At 36.9% G+C, this 23531-nt stretch overlaps 1 protein-coding gene across 2 annotated transcripts in view; it reads left to right on the top strand.

The window, feature by feature from the left end:
- GRM3 (glutamate metabotropic receptor 3) overlaps positions 1 to 23531 on the top strand; it is a 219379-nt gene that overhangs the window by 120006 nt on the left and 75842 nt on the right. For both annotated transcript variants that reach the window (XM_037736532.1, XM_017523084.2), the window contains exon 2: positions 3477 to 4084. In XM_037736532.1, the coding sequence (XP_037592460.1) occupies positions 3617 to 4084 (468 nt within the window). In that variant the 5' untranslated portion in view covers positions 3477 to 3616. The remainder of the gene's footprint in view (positions 1 to 3476; positions 4085 to 23531) is intronic.

The raw sequence follows: 23531 nt of genomic DNA, 5'->3' as shown, positions 1-23531 counted from the left end.
GCAGTAAGGGAAAAGCATCAGATGTGACCATGTAGGTAATAAAGGAAAAATAATGCATTTCTCTTATTTAATTCCTGTTCCTCATACCATAAATAGTAAAGAGCCATGTGCAAACACAGATGTCATGGATGTCTATATTCCTTCAAGAAACATTCATTGAATTCTTCTACTATGCCAGAATCTAGACACACAAAGAGAAATAAAACACAGTCCTTACCTGTGAAATAGGTAGACTAATGGACACTGTTGCTTTCTTTATCATTTTTGTTCATGTAATTCTCATCTCTTTAGGAATTTGGTGGCAGGCCCTGTTCATCTGTTCCTTCCCTGTTTGAAGGACAGGACAAAGATCCAGTTTGGAAATGAGAGACTATTCTTTCCGTGTAATGCAATGTTTCTCATTTGAAGTCTTTTTTGTCTAAGAGCCCTTTCCCAGCAGAGAATTAAGCTTTCCATAGACTATAAGGTAATCTTTACTCTTTGAGTAGCCAAACTTTCTTTACATCAAAAGATGTCTATACCTTTTGCTAAGATACATGGTAAGCCCATGTTGATAGCCTTCTTTTAATTAGCTATTTTCTTTTACTAGGCACATAAAACAATTATTTTATAGAGAAATGTCTGCATTTTTATCATTAGTGATAATGATCACAGTGTCTTTTGCCTTCCATGGCAGTTTTGCTTCAAAGGGAATTCCACATAAAGATCAAAGAGACCAGAAATTGATATAAAACAAAAAAAGATCTACCACAGTATCAACTTTTTAAAAAAATTATTATTATTAGACTTTCTGGTGCCCTGTGGCAGATCGCCCAGGGAGGCTCTGAGTTAATACTGAGCATTCCAATGGTTGCTGCCTCAGTGCTGGGATTCATACCTAAACAAACAAACAAAACAGCCCAGCTGGCTGTGTAGCTCAGGAAAATAGCCCATCATTTGCTGCATGTGAAAAGAACAGGAAGCAAGTGGAAATCTAGGTTTTAAAGGGCACTGCTAATATGAAAAGGGAGAAATGTCAAAAATATTGAAGTAAATACTGGACTAGCTCCTGTCTTGCTTGTTTCGTTGAGTTCTTTTCTTCCTAGGCACTCGGAAAATTCTAAATGGTGTGCCATTTCATTAATTCCCAATGAGCACATAAGAAAACAAACATAAAGCAAAATAGCAATGGCAAATATTTCTTGAACAAACTGTAACAGGAATATAGAGCCAGAAATCAACAATTTGATTGAGGAAGGGAAATAGGACAGAATACTTGGTCTTTCCTGGTAGTAACTGTTGCATCTTAAATGATAAGTAGGTGTTTGCTGGAGAAATCAGTATAGAAGGACATTCTTGGCAAAAGGGAACAGCACGAGCAAAAGCAAGGGGTTATCAACCTCCTGAATGTCTACTGAGCGCACATAGTTCAATAGCTTTAGAGCTAACCAGGGACAAGATCATAAAGCACTGAGAAGAGATTTATAATGAGTTAGTTCTTAAACCTGTGGGCAAAGGAAAGCCGGTATATGTTGATAGAAGATAGGCTACACTGAATAGTAACTCAGATTGTGTATTAGAGTGTCTGGCTCAATGAGACATCATTCAATTTGCTAACATTTGCAAATTTATCTGAAAGCACATGGGTGGTATGGCGTTTAGGCATCTTGATGGGGTCTTGGAACAGCTATGAAAGCCCTTCCTTCATAAAACCCTTCCAATACACAATCATTCTTGAAAGTTGGAGAGCAGACAGGCATGCTCAACTGTACACACAAGGGCATGTGGCTGCAACCTGTCAGAAAAATGCACTAGGAGCCCGATGTGGTCACATCCCTCACTTGACTCTGAAAATAATAAGCTCATCTGATCTAAGGGAATGGAAGTAAGCAAGCAGTGTAAATGTGCTGACCAAGTGTTTGCTCTATTGCTAGAAAGCTGAGTGTTAAAGAATTCAACAGCAGGTACATGCGTTCATGTGTGCAGGCAACTAGAGTGCTCCACTCCAAAGTTTTGGAAAGCTCCCTAGAAAGATCCCAGACTACTGTCAAAAACATGATCCTCACAGCACGGCTTTGCCTGATTCCCAGTAGATCCATCTCTTCTAGCCTAGGATGTAAAAAGATGCTTAATTTATGGAACTGTCCTAAGCTGGAGTCTACTGTGTTCACTCCAGCACTAGCATTCATTGTACCCCCTAAGACGTGAGGACCGAATGAGGAGTTGCCTCACTCTGGATAGGGGAGGCAGCCACCAGCAATCAGACTTGCCCTAACATCTGTAGTTGTACAGGTTATGCAACAATAAGTTGAGAAATCATGTACTCGTAAAGTGGGTATTTTTTCCTAATGCTCAACACGGTGCTCTGGAGGGTGGTAGCAGCTCTCTACGAATTTATTGCTACGGTCCTGCTACAAATTATAAGAGCTCAGCATAGGTGGGAATAAGGAATAAGTGGTAGCTTTAGGAGATGTTAAGTGGTTAGATTCTGCAGGGCTTAGTGGCTAATTGAAAGACGGTAGCTGGGGGTGAAGTGGGGAGGACTCTAGGGTGCAGATTTCTGGCTTGAGAGCCTGGAAACAGAGAAGATCCACAGGTAGACCGTGAGGTGTCTGAGAGAGTGTGGGTACAGCTGCTTAGCAGGCAGTTGACCCGAGAAGACTGGAGCTCATTTAAGTTTTAGCTGACACTATGAAAATAGATTAGTTGACCCAAGAAGGGGTAGTGGGAGGATGAGGGAAGGCAGGTGCTAAACAATGGAATTTGAGACATTGTCAAGATGAAGCATGAGAACAGAAACCTAGGAAGTTGTAAGAGGTAGAGAATAGTCAAGATTTCAATTAAGATCAAGTAAAATGAGGACTATAGTGAGTTTATAGTTTACTCAATTTGGAAACTAGTAGGCAAGTAGCAGCTTTTTCCACAACTCCTTTGTTAGAGCAGTTGGGGCAGAATCTTAACCTCAGTGGGCCAGGAGAGTTCATCTATCAAGGGAAGGACAGAGACACGGTGGTAGAAATGCAGAAATGGCAACAAAGTTTATTGTGTTTTGTTGTGTTTTAAATGGAAAGGAGAAGAGTCCATAAAAAAAAGGTTAGTTTACAAATGCAGGTGAAAGAGAAGGAGTATAAGCTCATATCCATGTTGCTACCCTACCCAAAACAAAGCAAATGACTCAGTAGAGAGAGGACTGGACTTGGCTTTGGAAAGAAAAGAAAACTGGAGTCCAAACCCAAACTGTAATAAGTACACTTCATCAGGTCACCTCTCTGATGCTCTGTGCCCATTTCTGTGAGATGGGACCACTAGGACCTACATCATGGAGTGCGTAAGGATGGGGTGAGAATACCTGTGGGAGAGTGCCTGGTGCAGTGGTGTACTGTGTGTGTAGTAAATGGTTTTCTGAGCCATCCCATTAAAGGTCTGATTGGGCATGATCGATGTAATCACTGTTGCTTTCTTTACCATTTTTGTTCATATAATTTTTATCTCTTTAGGAACGTGGTGACAGGCTCTATTAGTCTGTTCCTCCTTTATTTGAAGGACAGGCCAAAGATCCAGTTTGGAAATGAGAGAGGACTAGCATGACACATTGGCTTCACCATTGATATCTCCCAGAGGTACAGAAGCAGGATTCATGAAGATGTTGACAAGACTCCAAGTTCTTACCTTAGCTTTGTTTTCAAAGGGATTTTTACTCTCTTTAGGGGACCATAACTTTCTAAGGAGAGAGATTAAAATAGAAGGTGACCTTGTTTTAGGGGGGCTATTTCCTATTAATGAAAAAGGCACTGGAACTGAAGAATGTGGGCGAATCAATGAAGATCGAGGGATCCAACGCCTGGAAGCTATGTTGTTTGCTATTGACGAAATCAACAAAGATGATTACTTGCTACCAGGAGTGAAGCTGGGTGTTCACATTTTGGATACATGCTCAAGGGATACCTATGCATTAGAGCAATCACTGGAGTTTGTCAGGGCATCTTTAACAAAAGTGGATGAAGCAGAGTATATGTGTCCTGACGGATCCTACGCCATTCAAGAAAACATCCCACTGCTCATTGCAGGGGTCATTGGTGGCTCTTACAGCAGTGTTTCCATACAGGTAAGATTGGCTAATCCTATTGCTAAAAGGCTGTGTCTCTTTACTTTTTTGTTTTGGGGGAACAAAAGGAGAATATCGTAATAACCTCATCAATGGATTATATCAACAATGCAATTATTAATTTTTCTGGTTATTTGATAATATAGGTTTGAACATAGAGTATTTTTCTACCAATTAAAATTGTTTAGAAGCATATGGGTATCTATTGCAACATTAAACACTTCCCTAAAATTCAGTATTTCAAATAAGAGTATTATTGATTATAGTTTACGAGCCTAAAGATCTGATGCTGTGAACTAATGGAGCCTGGGTTTCACTGAGGGTGGCTGTGCTCCAGATTGTCTCTTATCCGCCTCCTGGAATCAATCACCTAGCCCATGAATGTTCCTCTCTGAGTGATGGCAGAGGTGCAAGAGAATGCAAACTCAGCTCACAAAACTCTTTCAAGTTTCTGCTTGCTTCGCACCTGCAAACATCCCATTAGCCAAAGCAACTCACAGGGCTCAGCCCAGAATGAAGGAGCTGGTAAGTAGGCCCTGCCTATGGGACAAGTGTTGCAGTTACATAACAGAGTGTCAAGGTATGATGAAACAATAATTCGAATCCATGGATATAATCAAACACAAGGAGATATAATGTTTTCCCCACTTATTTTTACTAAGGCATTTTTTTTTGCTTAGAGACAAAATATAAATAATTTCTCAGGATATAAATCTAAAAATGTGTGCAGAGGAGCCAGAGGATTACTACCATTAAAAGAAAGGAAACATTTAGTACATAACTTAAACTAGATATAAAGCTAATAATTGGCTGTCATATACAAACTCTTCCAATCCTTAATTATAGGGTTACCAAATTTTATTGAAGTAAATAAGTGAGAAATCATCTAGCTCAACTTTGTCATTTTCCCAATCCCCAGAAAGATTGGTTTCATGAAAACTCCCACTGGTAGGTAGCACAAGAACTAGAACTCAGATAAATCTTTTGTACTTCTGTGCTCTTTTAACTACCCCCTTTGATATTTACATGTTACTTTATGTTTAGTATTTTTTCTGAGAGCACTAATGTCACAGTAATAAAAGTCCATGATTCTAAGAGTCATACACTTTGCCTGCCACCAAATTACTACAATCAAAGCCCCAAGCATTGAAAGAAACTATACTGCACTCATGTTGTCTTTTTATGTCACGAACCACTTAAATTGGCTATATTTGGATTGAAATAACCTTCTTTCTGTAACTCACATTTGTGGCATTTAAAATTCTAGGTATAGGCTGGGCACAGTGGCTCACACCTGTAATCCCAGCACTTTGGGAGGCCAAGGCAGACAGATTACCCGAGGTAAAGTGTTTGAGACCAGCTTGGCCAACATGGTGAAACCCTGTCTCTACCAAAAATACAAAACATTAGCCAGGCATAGTGGTGCACACCTGTGTCCCAGCTACTTGGGAGACTGAGGCAGGAGGATCACTTGAACATGGGGGGCAGAGGTTGCAGTGAGCCAAGACTGGGCCACAGCCATCTAGCCTGGGGTGACTGAGCGAGATTTCATCTCAAAAAAATTATAAATAGTAATAAATAAATAAATACATACATACATACATACATATATAAAATAAAATTCTAGGTACAATTTTATGTGGTTTTCTATTAGCTATTCCAAATTTATTTCTTTCTTCAGATTACACCATCATATTATAAGTAATTAGGATAACTGGTTTTATATAAACATCCTTAGATTTCACTAGATGGAGAGAAAATATTGCACATATGAAAGGACATTATGTTAATTTTGCCACTCTTTCTATACTTGGATCAGGAGAGATGAAAATTGCTGTTTTATTTGAGAAAAGAAAACATATATATATACATATATATAAAAAGTGTGACAGATTTCATATATGTATATATATAGTCTGTCATACTTCAATCATAATTTCACCAGATGAATGCCGGTCATTTCACAAATTTATATTATACCCAATGTTACCAATAGTAAGGGCTTATATATATGCGCTTTTTCTCACCTTAGTTTCTCCTAGTGCAATAAATGGTACTCTATAGCAGATGTGTAAATCTCTCATTTATCCAAAGTAATTGAGAATCTGTGCCTTGCAAAAGGCCTTTTTACAACCTAATTGTATTCTTTTACTACCTATGTACTGCTTGAAAGAAGTCAGACTAGTTCAGAGGAAAAACTATGGGCCACAAAAACCCTGTACTAGTTAGTTCTTAAGAGCAGAAGACACTTCTTACTCATTGAAGGACCTACCTTATTATTTCATTTATCTGGTCAATATCACCATAAAGTCACAAATGCCAATAAGGTTCTTATCTCCACAGTATAAATGAAAAATCCAAAACTATAATGCTAGGATGGAAAGAGTACAGATTTTGGCATCAGAAAGACCTGGGTTTGAATTACAACTCTACCGTTTACTGGTTAAGCAGTAAAATGAAGAAAATAACATCTACCTCAAAAAGTTGGTGAGAGGATAAATTAAGAAAATCGGTGGGAAATGCCTCACCAAAAACTGACAGATTCAATAAGTGGTAACTTTATGTCCCTATAATTATAGGAAAGGTCAGTGAAAAGCCAGTGCCTGAAGCCAATTCTGTGGCCTTCTCTGGTGGCCAAGCAGTCCCATGAAGTCATTGCTAGTTTTTCACATGGTGAATCAGCAAGTCAGTGTGTATTAAGCTCCTACTGTGTGCACTGCACTATGACAGGAGTTAGAACACTAAAGTCATATAGAACACAGACCTGATCTCAAGAAACTTAAAGTCTGGCTAAGGGTACAATGTGCTCTGAAATAACAGTGACCATAATTCTGAATATTTTCCTGTAGCTCACAAAGTAAGAAATGACCTTTAGAAAGGTTTGAGGATGAGTAAGAATGAAGGTTGCATTGCAGAAAGGCTAACAGGGTGACAGTGTAAATGAGATGCTGGATCTGAGGAGGTCAATCAGAAAATTGTGGGAGATGTCATGTAAAAGGGGATAATAACCTTGACATGAGTAAGAAGGGACAGGAGAGAAGGCTCCATTCCCTCCTATATGGCTCCTGCGTTTCCTGACTACTCAGACTCTGATTAGGCCACAGACTCATCTGGACCAAGTCAAGCCAGGAGCTGGGGCAATTAGTCTATATACCAACCCCCAGGCACCCTTCCAAGGAACCCTTCCATACAGAGTCTTGCGTTCAGCTAGACATCATGAATCATAAGAGGTGTTAGGCAGCTGTTCCATAGCTAATAATTAAAGTATATTATTCCCTTAAAACATATATGTCCTTTAATAAAAATTCTAAAAAACACAGTCAATGGTAATCCAAAGCCATAAATTCCTAATGGTGAATTTAAGGTCATCTTGTACACTAATGAGGGAAACATTTTTGGAGAGAGGATCTCTCTGGATACCTCATACTCACATGATCCTGCTCCTGTGACCGATTCTGATCATATACCTGGTGTGTGGTAACCGTGGTGACAGTGTGCAGCCTGTAGCATTGCCATCCATTTTTAACTACTTTTGACTTCCTTCATATGTACTGCAAATTGTCTTTTCTTGAACTGAACAGGGGGAAAAAAGAGGGTGGAAGGAATAAATGAGTATGAACCTGTCACATAATTTTTAAAATTCCTACCGTCTAATTATAACATCTAGTCCCAAACCAGAGCCCAGGGTTTTTCCGTTACACAATTGCCTGTTGAGAGAGAACTTTAGAGAATGACAGCATTTGTGCATCTTCCCTTTTGTGGCTGGATCAGTTTAGACATTGCAATCTTCCCATTAGGGCCTGGATTCCTTTCTCTGCTGAATTGCTTCAGGAGGTGATTTCCCTCCAGCTTCCTCTTCTTTTCTTTTCTTCTCACTAAAGGAGAGAAATTCTTCTGGAAGGCAGCACAGGAGCTATCCCCTGCTGTGGTAGTTCATACAATAGGCAGTGTTTGCTGATAGGAAAACTGCATGGAGGGGAATTCTTAATGACTTGCTGGGTTAAGCTGTATCACCACTGATGAAGAAACTGGATAATTATTTTCCCAACACTCTTATTAAGTACAACAAGCCAGTCTGCAGTGGTCCCTTTTATAAAACAACAGTATTGATTGCTTAATTCAGTAATCAATGAACACTAACATCAAAATCCTTCTATATTAGCAAATATATGTGGGAGTCGATTCACCCTCCCTGGTGAATAAGTTTCTTTCAAAGCATTATTAAAACTGTATCCTGCTCTTCTCCATAAGCCTGCAATCCACCCACTTCAGGGAAAATAGTATTTATTCAAGAAGAGAATCAAGTTGGTTTCCTTTAGCTAGGCGATTCTCGACATGGTACTTGTTTTGAAACAATGATGAGGTTTGTGCTTTTCAAATAGACTGTAGTCAACTGCTAAGTTGTTCAATCAAAAATGTTCCTTGAAATGACTCTCATTCTTTCTAGAGAACACATTGTTTCTTCAGTCTTTCTTGCCTAGATGGATAAAATTTTAATCAGAACATAGCAAGTATAAGTTGACCCAGTTATTGTTTTGTCCCTGAGTGTTAAAGTGACTTCAGGAGCAAATGAAGATTTGGCTTAGATGGCATGTGAAAGTTAAGCTCATAGAAACGGTGGGAGAGAGCCTTGAAAGGACTTTCCTATCTCTTTCCCATCCCTAGCATAGTCAGACCCTTTTCCAGAATTTCTAGCACTATCCATATCCCAGGAACACTCTGACTCAGGAGATGGTTATAGTTTGTCATGACAGGACATGCATTGTTCACACTGTATCCCTGAGAAGACTAACTCCCAAAATTAAATCCCTTATAGTAAATGTCACAGGTTTTAGCTATATGGGGTAGAGGGAAGAGCATATAAAGACGTCACTCTATTATACCTCCTCCAGTCAATCCACAGTGCTCAAGTGGACCACCACTGGTCAATTTGTATTAAGCATCGAGTTCTTTCAATAATTCATTCCTCCTTTAAATTCAAATGTCTTGAGGAAAAGTCACACATTAATTGCCAGTTTTCTTATAGGTGCATAGGAAAAAAAGTTGCAGAACTTGTGAGTGCAATAGCCTTCATACAGTTAGCTTTCTCCAAGTATCTGATAGACTGCTGAATGGAAACAGGTACACTCTTTCTGTGGACAAATGTGTTGACTCTAGAGCAGAGTTTCTCAACCTCGGCACTATTGTTGTTTTAGGCTAGATATAGGGCTGTCCTGTACACAGTAAAATGTTTGGTAGCATCACTGGCCTCTACCCATGAGATGCCACCAGCAGCCGAAGCTTTGACATCTAAATGTATGTTTCCATACATTGGCAAGTTACAAAATTATCCTCTCTCCTCACTGAGAATCACTGATCTAGAGCAAGATATATTTAGAGCCAACATAAGGAAGAGTTCTTAAAAAGGAAATAGCCTGGGAGGAGAGGGGTTGAAGGAAGTGAGTCCTCTGTTTCTGGAGTTATTCAAGCAAAGTTACTGAAGAGACTGCAGCCACATATTAGTATTTGAAGTATATGGCATTTAAGGGCATTTCTTAATGTTATAATTATATGTTACTCCATGAAAATACTCCACTATTAGGGTTTAAGTGATTGCAAAGAAAGTATTTAAAACATGGGGCAGAAACATTAAATAATGGGCTCTTTCATATTAAGATCACTTTGAAGCAGAACTCCAGTCAATTGTTATTTCACTTGATTGTATTAGTATTTTTCCAAAGTCATGAATTATCTTATTTACCTATACATTATCACTAGGGTTCTCAGAAAATAAGCATTTATTAAGCATGTATATATTAGACACAGCAAGAACATTATTGTATAGAACGTTATTGTGTAGTCTTGACAAGGAACATAAAATAAAAATTTTAAATAGTAGACATCTTATGAGCATCTGAGGGATGTAGAATCAAATTGAAATATCAAGATCATACATAAAACAGGCCCAAATGTAAAATCTGAGTATCAGTTAACAATAGAAGTACTGGGAGATCAGAAAGAAGAACAGAATGAACAGAAAGGAATGGGATTGAACAGGAAAAAGACCTCTAGATATACATAAACAGAAAGCCTGCCTTTGATGCCTTCCTGGAAAGTTGCTTTCTCATAGTCTACAGGATGGTATCTGCACAGTCTTTCATATATGAAGGAACATAGTGTTTCTTCCACCTAGAATGCAATGTCCTTTAGCTGTCTGCATGCCTTGCCAAATCCTACTTTCCCAGTCCTCCCCTCAAACCCTATCCCTGTGAGAACCCTTTCCTAAGCACTCACTTCATAAACATGCACCTCCATTGCTAAGTAAATATAATTTGTAATTTGCATATTTATTTTTCCATTAACTATAAGCCACTTGAGTTTAAGAACCATGTCTTTTTGTCTTTATATTACTGATACCTAGAATAATGTCTCAACCAGGTAGAAAGTAAGTCTTTTTGAATGAATTGAAAGACTTGATTACCTACTTATAATTGATAAGAACTGAAAGATGGTAACTACTGTTATACTTCCAGAAGGCTGAAAAGCTTTACAAGAATCTTGGATTAAGGGTTGCAGTCGTGACCCACCTATTCTAGACCAGTCTGGATGCTCATAAATGAGAAATAAGAGTTTTCCTGCAATGGAAGACTGGGTTAGATAGACAATGTTGCAAGGGAAGCATGTGGGACAAAATTGCCCCCATCTTCCTCACCTCCATTCTTTACACATGTGCCACAGATGCCTGATTTGACAGCAGCTCTAGGGGTTCCATTTCAATTGTCCTTAGACTATTCCAGAGAAGACCATTCAAGTTTCAACACAACTAGACAGTCAGGGCCATTTCGAATGTTACAGCCTGTCCTCTAATATAACTGTATGCAGTCTCTTCATAGGAAGAGTATGCAGACAGCCTATTTATGCCAGATGCTGTGCTCATAGCTAATGCAAAGGCAGAGAGAACATCATCCTATTCCCAAAGAAAGCACAGCGACAATATTAGAAATCCATTCACTGCTCTATCACCAGTGTCTCTATCACCAAAATAGTAAAAATGATAGTTGCATTTAGGGAGTTGAATACTGCAAATACAATGATCATAGCAGGGATATGTTATAAGTATACATTTTTAGTGTGCCTTTCTTGAAAAAATTACAACACAGTGATTAAAACCCTGTGCCGACTGACTAGGATTTACTTAACCCCTCATTGTCTAACATTGAGACTTTTTTTATGATTTCAACTTTTATTTTCAATTCAAAGGCCAGATATGTAGGTTTGTTACATAGGTATATTGTTTGCTGCTGAGGTTTGTGGTGCAAATGATCCTGTCACCCAGATAGCGAACATGGTATCCACTGGGTAGCTTTTCAGCCCTTGAACCCATCCCTACCTTCTCCCCCAGTAGTTCCCAGTGTCTACTGCTGCCATCTTTATGCACATGTGTACCCAATAACATGGAGATAGTAGTAGTAGTACCTCTTTCACTGGGTTATCATGGGAGTTAAGAAAATACATGAAAAGCGAGAACATGGTACCTTGTATACTTAGCAGCCAACATTTTAGTAGATACCATTATCTATTATATTTTATTTACATATTTATTTATTCATCTGTTCATTTATTTTACTTTCAAAATCTCCAGCCCAAAAGGAACAGTTTCAAGAGGAATTGAGACTCACAGAGGTCATGTCCCAAGTTCAAGTTTCTATCACTTTACAAGTAGTGAAATCAACATGAGAATCCAGATCGCTTGCCTCCCACACCAACCACCCCCTCACAGTCTAAGCTGCAGAAAAACCCAACTCGAAAGTTATCTCAGGCAGAATCTTTTTATTTATTTCCTTCCCAGACTTTTCATTCTAAAGCAATCTCACAACACTGATTGTTTTGAAATCTCCCTCCATTGCTCCTACTTCACCTCCTCCAAGAAAGGGCAGTGCTGTTCAAGGACTTTATCACAGGGAGGGAGGCACCAGCAATAGCAATTAAAAATGCTTTTGTTAGCATTGCTTCATTGTAGAAATTTCTCATCAGAGGTAATCATCTGATATGCTATTATTTTTTCTCTTTGCATTGGGGTTAATTTGTTTCTTAATTAATTCCCCTTCTGTCATGTGTTTATTTGAAAACTCATGAAAGATAAGAAGTTGCCATCAGGACCACTGTTCACAGGGCTATAGGATGGCTCATGCTGGGAACCAGGCTTATATTGCAGATCAGGCATCTATGATGGAGGTCATGCAATGAAAAGCCAAGAATACTGACATTCCTAAAATAGCAGCAGTGTTTTATGCTATGATTGTAGATTAATAGGTAAACCAATTGAAATAGGACTCTTGAAACTTTTGGTTAAACCTACAATATTTTGCCTTAATGACACACAGTTCTCTTTCCAAATTACCATTAAATATGTACGTTTTTCATGGATTGATGTGTTCAAGTTTAGTATTTCAATAGGGAAAGAGTAATTGTTAGCAGTTTATAATAATGAAGATTCATTGATTTAATGTAATAGAAGTGCTGCTACGGATCTATGGAAAATGCAGTTGAAAACTCACAAGTTACCTTTCTAAATAGTGGACTTTGGGAATTTAAGAATTTCAAAACACCTGCAGTTAAACTCCAAACAAACAATACTTCAAGGAGGCTTATCAGTGGGACTGTGAACACTGAAAGTGTAGTGTCACTATTTTTGACACCACCACCTGGTATATTGTGGAAATTCTTCTGTTACTGGTAACAAAGCTTTAATTCTTGCCAACACTTTGGCTTCACATTCCAATAAAGTGAACTGCAATACAGGGGAGAATTCAATAGAACCAACACCTTTAAAAGTTGTATTTTAAACGTAGATCAGATTTCCTTGCCACGTGGTCAGAATGGCAAAGCATCTTGAGAGATTTGCCACCACTTAACAGGGTTGAATTTTCAGGGTGTTTATCTAAGGGACTCATTGTTTTTTCCCAGGCGCTGTGCCTCCAATTTGGGTAGATGCCATAAGGTTCACAAATGAGGCTTCATAGGATGCAAACCAGGCAATTAAGCTTTTCCAATATGGAAAACAGATGTGGTTGAAAGAAATGATCTAAAATTTATTAAGAATTTCTCAATAAAAAAGTAACTTCCATCTACACAAAAATATACATATGTATTAAGTACATATTACCTAAGTTTACAAAGTAGTTTTAAGAAATATCATTTATACAAGATTTAAAGGAATGTAACATCAAACAATATACCCACGTAACAAATCTGTACATGTATCACCTTGATCTAAAATTAAACTAAATTAAAAAGTAAAGGAATGTAATAATAAATGCAGGTTGATACCATCCGGAAAATTTCAACTGCTACCAATGGTTATTTAACTGACCTTCATCTCTTGTTTTTACATTAAAGAAAGTTTTTGTGTTATCTTTTCTAAGATGCTTCTAGGAATTTGAATATTCTTCATGTTTTCTAGATACCTTTCTCCAACAACCATTATTATTTATGACCTGCTTTTTTGCAGGAAGGATTCAAGGTGACTTCTAATGACACAAAGAGGAAAACAAATAAAAACATAAGTACTTGAGTAATTATTTGAGTAATTTCTACCAATGAAATCAAATAGTTTTAAGTAGGCTCCATTTGTTTTAAAGCTCCAATATTTATATTATCAGCTTACTCAGCATTATTGAGATGACATGGTCCCTAGCTTTCAAGAACCCACAGCCTAGGTCAAAATGAGTACTTTGCTCATCTGGTTCCCCTTCGCTGACTCTTTCCTTTCAAGTTGGATATCATCCACTATGGCTTTTTAAAACATAACTTTGGTCATGTCATTTCCTTATTAAAAACTTTAATAGCTTTTTATGTCTTAAAGTATAAAGTTCAAAATACCTATAATTGCATATAAAATACTTAGTAGTGTCACCACAATCCCTCTATGTTTTTTTACCTTCTAATCCCTATGAGGCACTGGGTACCCCAATAATAGGGAACTATCTGATACTATTAAAGCAAATAGGCACTTTCCCATCTCTGTATTTGTGTTCTCTTTTCTGTGTAAAAACATCCTTTCTTCTTTCTCTGCCTGGAAAAATTCCACTTATTTTTCAATATCATGTCTATATGTTACCTCTACATGGAGGTCTGTGATGACTGATCTGAATATAATTAGTTGCTCTTCACCTGTGTTTTTGTACACATACATATCTTAAAATTTTATTATTAGCCATGTTTCTTGGTGTCCCATCAAATTACAACTTTCTGGAGCACTGTAGGGGTACATTGCTCATCCAGAAAAAAAATAAAATAACTAGATTTTATAATAGTGCCTGTATAATCAGCATCAATCAGAGTTGCTGAATGAGTGAGTGCTGAATTAGCCGCTATCATCCTCTCTATTGCTTCTTGAACATTTACTATGTGTTCGTCAATGAGTTAAGTGCTTCATATGTTTTCATTTAATCCTTACATAACTTCATAAACCATGGATTACTATCATTTCCTTCTGACAGATACAGACATTGCAGCTTAAGGAGTTAAAATAACTAGCCGAAGGTCACACAGCTAGTGAGGGAAGGAGCTTCGATTCCGGTGCTGGCCTGTCTGATTCCAACCCTGTGCACTTTTGCTTCTTTTGCTTCAATACTATTTGCTTCTATGTGTCTGACAGTTCTGTTGACATAGACAGTAGTTAACAAGAAAACCATAAATAACACAATTCTGTTTGCTATAATATGGTGAATATACCTTTGCCCTAAATTATTGCCCCAAAACCTCAGAAATAAATGATAAACATTTAAAGAAATATTAAGCTATAGCCCTCAGCTCTACCCAACAGCTTTTGTCCTCTGGTTAACAACCAACAAAGATTGGCATGCCTCTTATTATTGATAAGGCTATATTTCTCTTTATTGCTACATAAGTGACTTCAGGGATCACAGAAAAATAACAGATTTGTTCAACTTGTGGCTCTGTTAAACCTTCAAGAGACATTGTCAAAAATCAATATCTGCCTCACTAAAGGATGTGTTTCTAACAGGTCTTTTGATGTCAAGTCACCCTGGAAGTCATGCTTTTTCAGGTGTTGCTGGCAAACACAAACACGCTTGACACCAGATATGACATAGACTTTTTGATCCTGTTGTTAGGAACTGGAATCTGAACCACTTCACTTCTGTGATTTCTCCTGAAAACTAATGCATAGGGGGAAAGGGAAGCAAAGAGCTGATGCAGACTAATTCAGTGGGCAAAATACCTTCTCATTTGTCTTGTAAGTACCTGCTAAATCTGGATGGAGAGAAAGTTATTCCTGAGATAGCTCCTTGTTAGTAAGGGAACAAGCTAGGCACTTGAACATGGAGCAGCATTGTGATGGTGAGAAACATGACATCTCTTATAATACCAGTCTCCTGAAATGAAATGATTCGAGAAATCCCTTGTGATTTTCATATCATTTCAGCCTAAATCATGAGCTATGAAAACGCCAGAATGAACAAACTTACTATTTAATAAGTCCTTCAGTTTCAAATGAAGAAAATCAAAGTGTCTGAAAATCTTGGTTACAAACCACAGGAGTTGAGTGCAGTGATTTCCAGGAAGACCTGGAATGGAAAGCAGGATGACTTTGAGCCAGTTTTGAAGGTTTCCATTATGATTAAGAGTCCTTTGTTTGGAATGTCCATGTGAAATCACTGGGACTGAGCCACGTTGTTGAATGGCAATGACCAATATGGATCTTTGACCCAAGTGTTTGGGGGGCCCATGGCACATAAGAATTGTTGACTTCTTCAGATTATACTGCATACACTGGTATTTGCTATACTTCATTATATGATTTCTTAAATCAACATTAATTCCTGGTCATTGGACATGGGCATCAATTGTTTTCATGCAAAATATTCCCAGACGTGCTACAGGTAATGTGACCAAAAACAAAACAAAATGAAACAAATTTTCATTTGTTTACTAATCTTTTAGCAATAACAATACGATTGGCATCCTTTATAGGCAGATAACTCATAAGATGTGAACAGCTTGAATTCCTCAGGCAGTTTTCTCAACTATATACCACCTCCAGTTCCAGTTTAAAATACAAGCCAATCTGAGATTTCATGCAGCTAATAGTGCAACTTGAATAAGCTGAATAGGAGGGGCACTGAGGTCTCTAAACATCACAACTTCTAGAACTCGTTTTATGTAATAACCTGGGATATGAGGTAGCAGATGGTTCAAAGTGCAGCAACTCAATGGTTCTCTTCCAGGCACATATATAAGCATTTAATTAAAAGGACTAAACAAAACATTCAGTGCTACATGTGTGACAAAGCAATGAAAGGTGTAGACTTATTCTTAGAAAACAGCCCCAAAGAGATATGTGATTAGCAGAGAATACAAAGGCAAATCCATGAAAGTTATTATCAAGCCTCCTGATCCCAGGAGAGTAGCAATGGTTTATGTTTCAAATGTATATAGTTCAGCTCTGTAAATAACATTCTTCTTGAAAGTGGGCATTTGATGCCTCTTTGCCATCTGGAATTTTTGTAGCTAAGCATACATCCTCATAAAAACTATTTATTATTGTTTCTTTTCATGTATTAGCACAAACTCAGAAGCCAATAACTGTAAAACTTTTGAAAATAATTCTCATGGTAAAAAATCACTTTAGTTGGAAACATTTCTTTCAGATTCTACATGTGCACAGGGTTTTTGTCTTCTGTTGAAAAAGATTATTTGGCATTGTGTCAGCATGGAAGGCACAAAGCTCTGTTTGAAACTGATACATCATGTATATCCTGAATAGAAATAGTGAACAAGGAGCTGATGTGGGGACTCACAAGTGACTGATATTTTCCAGTTCGTGTTCTCTTTTTTTTTATGACATGAAAAGAACATAGTAAACTGCCTGAGGTCTTTCTCATAGCTCATATTTTTTTTGCTCCCATGATCACAGCACCTTTCATGATAAACAATGCACAACATGTGATAAATCAACACACAGAAATAGAAGGAAACTATATTTGTGTAATAAAAGCCATATATTAAAAATATACAGTTAATGTCATACTCAGTGGTAAAAGACTGAAAGTTTGTAATCAACATAATATTGGAAGTTCCAACCCCCAGTACCTTAGAATGTGACTTTATTGAAAAATGGTGTCATTGTTATGTACTTAGGTTAGCATGAGGTCATATTGAAGTAGGGTAGGTCCCTACTTCAATATGACTGGTATTCTTATACAAAAGCGAAATTTGGATAGACACACACACACACATACACATACACTCTCATCACTGAAATAAAGCATGGCACCTGGGATCCTAAAAAGAAGGCTCTATGGCTTGTTACAAAGTGTAAGGAGAAATAAAACTCTCAAATAAATTATTATTTAACTCAAAATTCCCATCAGTGAATGAATATGGCTTGGAGGTCTACAGTAGCATCACTCCACAATTGTCTATTGATTGTGGGAAAAATAAAGTTTTAAACACTCCCAAAGCAAGAATAAGTGAGCAAGTGGTAGGAGTTGATTCCTGAGGGTCTAAACCAATTCCATGTCTTATGTGTTATCTCATTTTAATAAAAAAATGAATATGATTAGTTAAGGATCCATATTGTATAGTAAAATCATTTATCAGTCATATTTCAGAATAACTTCATATTGCCTGCTGCTGGCCAGCTTCCCCCCAATGTGTACACGTGCACATGCGTGCACACACACATACACACACAAACCCATCAATATAATTAGAAAAGGTTACATGGTAGAACAGCAAAACATCAATTCACTTATCAATCCATTTAACAAATATTATGAAGCACCTCTATCCTCTGTGAGGCATTGAGAATTCAGAGATTAACAAGATGTCTCACTCCAATGGAGAATTTAGTGAAGAATCTAAAAACCATCACATATTTTTATTAGTACCATTAGAGAAACACAAGAAGGAATGAAAGAGGCTCAGAGAATGGGCACAGAAGTCATTCTGAAGTCAGGCATTAAGAATGGCTCCTTAGGGAAGGAAGCCTTGAATGGATTAGCTGAGCAGACAAGTGGTAAAGGTCATTCTAGACAGAAGGAACATCATAGTAAGTCAGAGATTCACCATAAAGTTGAGTTTATTTGTAAGGAAAAATATTGGGAAGATGGTGGCAGATGTTTAACATTTAACAATGATTTGTTGGACAACTACTGCAGATAAAGCCCATTCTAAATTATACCAGCTTACAACTACAACAATGGGAAAAAGACAAAAATATTAATATTAGAACACCGCATCTGCTGGCAAACATAATCAAATCTGACCAAGTCCAGCATTTCTTCTTGAGCAAAAATAGTCACATCTGTGACTTGATAGTCTGCAATGAAAACGTTGCACACCTAAGTCCTGGATAAATTCAAACCATCAAGAAAATGGGCACTTCATAGTATTTGAACATTGAAAATAAAATGACAGTACATGCTACACATGGAAAGAGCTTCTGCTAAACATCACTTACCTGCATGCAGCCTCTCAGACCCTAGGAACTAGTTAGTTCTGCTATTAGGTCATTGTGTTTCTCACATAAATCACAAAACCAAATATGACACTGATGCTTACAGCTTGAAGCTTTCATCCTCTCCATGGAAATTTCCCAGTAGTTTCTTAGACTATCATTGTTATCTCTGTCAATGGTCAGTCAGTAAACAAATGTTTATGGAGCCACCACAAAGTATAGACTGACAAATGAAAAAGTACACTTTTGATAACAAGAAATGATAGGTCATAGTCCTTAAATAAAGGAGTTTATGGCTTTAGAACAAAAGCAGACGATCTTTATAACTTAAAATATATCAATGCATCATTATAATGAGAGGAGTCCATTATAAGCTTGGATTACAGCATGGACTGAATAAATATTGCAAAAATGAATATGGTGAGTGGTCCCAGAATTCCTATCACTTATGGGTTCTTTGGTAAGATCTCTCCCTATGCACTCTTTGCCTTAGTTACTCAATCTATAAAATGAGATATGGTAGTAACTATTTCATAAGAATACCGTGAGGGTTAAATGAGAAAAGACATCTACAACAATCAGAACAGTGGCTGGCACAAAAACATTAGGACTATTGAAAATACTAGGGACCTTTAAAAGGTTTCCCCCAAAAAGGTAGTCTGAAAACAGTAATTTAGAGAACAGGAAAACTGAAATAGCTTTTCCTTGTGCACTTTTGAGAAATTCTGAATTGGAATCTAAACAGAATAAACCACTTAATAATCCTTCTTTGACTTTATCCACTCAGATTTCTGGCACATGCTGAACTGCAATATTCAATTTTGCATTTATCATTTCATTTTTTCTAGTATTTTCTTCTTTCTTCACCTGAGTAGTTTTAACTTAAATTCAGCAATTTACATCTTGTTTTATATAATATCACCTTGTTTCCAGAGAAGGAACCTAGTCCTTAGAGAAAATCAAGGGACTAAGCTCTAATCTTAGCCTTTCTGCCTATTGGTTGCTAAATTTTGAAAAGTCACTTCACCCTGTGAGCTTCTGTGTCTTTACCTATAAAACAAAAGGTTTAGATCATCTTCATGGCTTCTTTCATCTTTACAATGTAAGGCTTTTACTGCTTATTTATACTTTTTTCAATGGTATTAATACAAATTTAATTTTATTTAGCCACTATATATAGACTTTCTTCCAAGCTGCTGTCTTGGAGTATATTTAAGTATGTTACCCAACTCCTATCACTTTCTCTTTCCCACAAGAGTCCAAGTAATGTCACCAATAATTTACTGAAGTCATAGTCCTCTAGCCTGCAACTCTTCCTTATCTAATGTTGAAAAGATGGCTCCTGGTAAAATTCCCTCTTATTAAACCCATGCTGATTCCTAGTAATTTCCTTGTTCAGTTCTAAGTGTTTCCACGCTCTCTGTTAGCAACTTTGTTCTAGAAGATTACCAAAGCACATCATGCTTATTTATTTATATTTCTTCTTGATTTATATATCCTGAATTTGTCATTCCTCCTCCCTTTTCACCCTGTTGGAGTCCTCCCATTATGTGTTTTTCAAATATTATTGATAGTAAATTTATAATATAAACTGAAACTTCTTCCAGAATTCATTAATGGGGACGAATTCCATTCATAAGATTACAGGCATTTTTTTGTATTCTCTCCTACTTTTGTGTGTGGTAACCTTTTCATATTATTTGTACTACCATTTCCATGTTAGAAACCATTCTCAATGGAGAGAATGAGAAAGCAAGAGAGATGGAGCAGCATCTTTCTTTTATTTACGTAGAACCAACTTTCCTATGTGATGATTCTATATCTTCCTGCCACAACTTCTCCTGAAACATAATTTTAAAACAAAACAATTGCAACAACAAAAATTACTTTGCTGCATTTTCACATTCTGTGCTTTAATGTCCCTTATTTTTATAGGCTCATGTTAATCATTTATGTTGTATATGGGGATGCCCCCAACATACATACAGACAGCACCCATTCTGTGTTACTAGTTCATCTAAAACCAAAATCCCCCAAGTACAGCCTAGCAGCCAGTGGATTCTTTAGAGTTTCCATCTTCACTTCCTTCTTGAGACTATTCTGTATTGTATGAATTATTTTTCAAGTCCTCCTATATTCCATTTTAGAGTCTTAACTTAGTTTATGTGAAACATATCTCCACTTTTAAAATATTTTTCCAAAGCATATATAACTATATCCTGCTTTTCCTTCCTCCACTCTATCTAATAATAACATAATTGGGTAACTTTCTTCCAAAATTTGTATATTACTTCTCCATTCTAAAACAATTTTTCTTTTATCATTCAAAAATGATGTCCAATGTAGGAGTTCCTTTATTTCTTCATGCTTTCTCAGGGAAACCATATGGCCAGTAAAGTAAGTCAAGAATATTTCGGATACCCAGCTTTTTGCAAATGTGACAGGCATCCAGTTAACAACTACCTGGATATTCCCCAACCCTAGTTTTAAATTTATGTTAAAAAGAAAGTTCCTGCTAACAGCAACTAGGCAGTCTATGGTGTATACCATAACATTTGCTTCTGTTCCTCTTTCACTTTCCACCTGGATGCCTTTCTGTGTTTGAAGCCTCAGGTTTATAGTCACACAATAGAGGGTATGACTATTGTGTGGGGTTAGCCATGGTACTAGAAGTCAAAACACTTTGATTTCGCCCATACATTTTAACCATATGACTATGAACAAGTTTCCTCACCTAGCAGAACAGTTTTGCATTTCTAAAATAGAGATGGTAATATCCACCATGAAAGGCTTTTGTGAATAACAAAAGAAAAGAATGTTTGTTTGTGTGTTTGAGTGTGTGTGTATGTGTGTGTGTGTGTGTGTGTGTGTGTGTGTGTGTGTGTGTATATATACCCAGTACATTGGTACACGGTTTTACAAAAGAACAAGCATATTTTTTAAATGAATAAACCAAACTAACATTCTTCTGTACAAATAAGGCTGGAGTGGATGAGAAAGATAAAGGAAAGAGACTTATAATCTACTGCCTCCCGTGGTGTTTACTTTTAAGCATTTTAACCCTTATAATCTAAAGAAACTAATTTTAAAAGGAGCAGTTCACTGTGATAAAATTACTTCAACACTTCACTCCATGATTCATTTGTATTACATGTGTTTCTAATGTAACTCTGAATATCATAAGTCTAACTGCATTATCACCCCATACTATCCAATATAGGTGATTCAATTGAGATCATACTTATTGTGTTCCATTCCCATGTTTCAACTCACCAAATGTGCCTCCTTTCTCTACAGTCAGTGTGATCTCCTCATTAAACACACACACACACACACAGAGAACATAAAATTATTCTTAAAATGATGGCAATAATTGCTCTCTGGCCCACAGACTTCCCCAAAGCTACAGCTCATTGTGCCCCTTTCCAATGCAGAGAATCTTTTCCATATTGCTGTTATTCTATGGCCAGTTCATTCTCTTCCACAGCCTGCCTTGATTGTAAATTATTCTCATATATCCTGGAGAGGTAGACATGAAGCCTATCATTAAAAAAAACAAGAACTTTTTTTTAGCAGCTTCTCATTACTCCTACCCCTCTAGGAGAAGAAATTTCAGCAGTTTAGGATTGCTTCACTATGATTCCTAGCTGCCAGAAAATAATGTCCAGATATTTTTTAGATTCTTTCATTCTGTCTCCCTGATGGGGTTCAGGTCCTAATGAATATAACTTGAAGATGAGGAAATTATTGTACCAAGAAGTGATGGTGTCTCCAGTGCTAGCCAGAAACTTCATAACAAAGTCAGGCCTATGCACAGACAGGGCTCCTATCACCAAGTGTTCCAAAGTGGTACATAAATCCAATGGAAGCCAGGCACTTAGTCTAGAAGTAATGACAGTACCTGTTCGGTGACACTTGCCATTTGAATCAGGCTGAGTGAAGCAATATTCCTATGCCTAAATAAGTCAGTACAGGCCATTTTGTCCAGAGTCTCCGAGTCCTGAAAAAAAAAAAGAGATAAATAGTATATTAGCCTTTACCGCTTTATCCACCCATTCATCTCCATTCTCCCAAATTCAAGAATACTAAATGCAGAAAGATTTGGGGTTTTAAGTTTGCATCACATTGTGTGTTAAGCCCAGGATTTCTAGCTGTTTTATTTGTGGTTGAGAGGTAGCAGGATTGGAAAACATATAGAAAATATTTTTGATAGCTCTGAACTATATCTAGTGTTGGTTTTAATAGCAGGCCAGATCTCCAAGAACATGCTGTGTAGCTGTGTATGAACTTGGCTGTTGGTTTCTCTTGCCAGATGAAATGATGATTAATTGGGGCTCAGATGTCAGTTGTTTTATGTTGCTTGTGCTCTTTGCTAAGAGCTGCCTATTTCAAGCTGTGCTTCCTACATGTCAAATATAAACGTGAAACCACAATTTCCAAAAGGAAAAATTTCAAAGTACTAATATTTATGCCAGTGTAAATAGAGCATACTGTAATATTCAATGCCATTTCTGATTAAAATCCACTTAGTATGTTATATAATTTAACTTAAGTCAGTATAGAGAAAGAACTGTCCTATGTGATGTAGCCAGGAGAAAGTCTTTTTAAAATATTATTATTCAATATGCATATAATCTATTTAGATATTTATAAATATATATTTCTTCAAATACTGTATGCATAAAATGCTCCTCAATAAACAAATGTCATTTTCCTTTTTATTCTACAGTAAATAAAAACAATAAATATTATTGATAGCTCAATTATAAAAAATTTAAATCATTGATTTAGAATTAGCTTTAAATACTTGGAAGTGGGTGGTCTGTTCTTAATACCTTTTTATTTGATTTTTTAATAAAAATAACATAAAACAGCATTTTTGTATGATTTGTTTTCACAGAAAGATATTTTTAAAAAGAAAAAGAAAGTAAAGAAAATGTTGGTCAAGGTTTTCAGGAGTTTAGAAAACTGTATGCCTAAAAT

The sequence above is a fragment of the Cebus imitator genome, unplaced genomic scaffold (genome assembly GCF_001604975.1).
Source record: "Cebus imitator isolate Cc_AM_T3 unplaced genomic scaffold, Cebus_imitator-1.0 Scaffold26, whole genome shotgun sequence".
In the NCBI taxonomy this organism is placed as follows: domain Eukaryota; kingdom Metazoa; phylum Chordata; class Mammalia; order Primates; family Cebidae; genus Cebus; species Cebus imitator.
The sequence above is the reverse complement of the archived record's forward strand: the minus strand, read 5'-3'. Positions and strand labels throughout refer to the sequence as shown.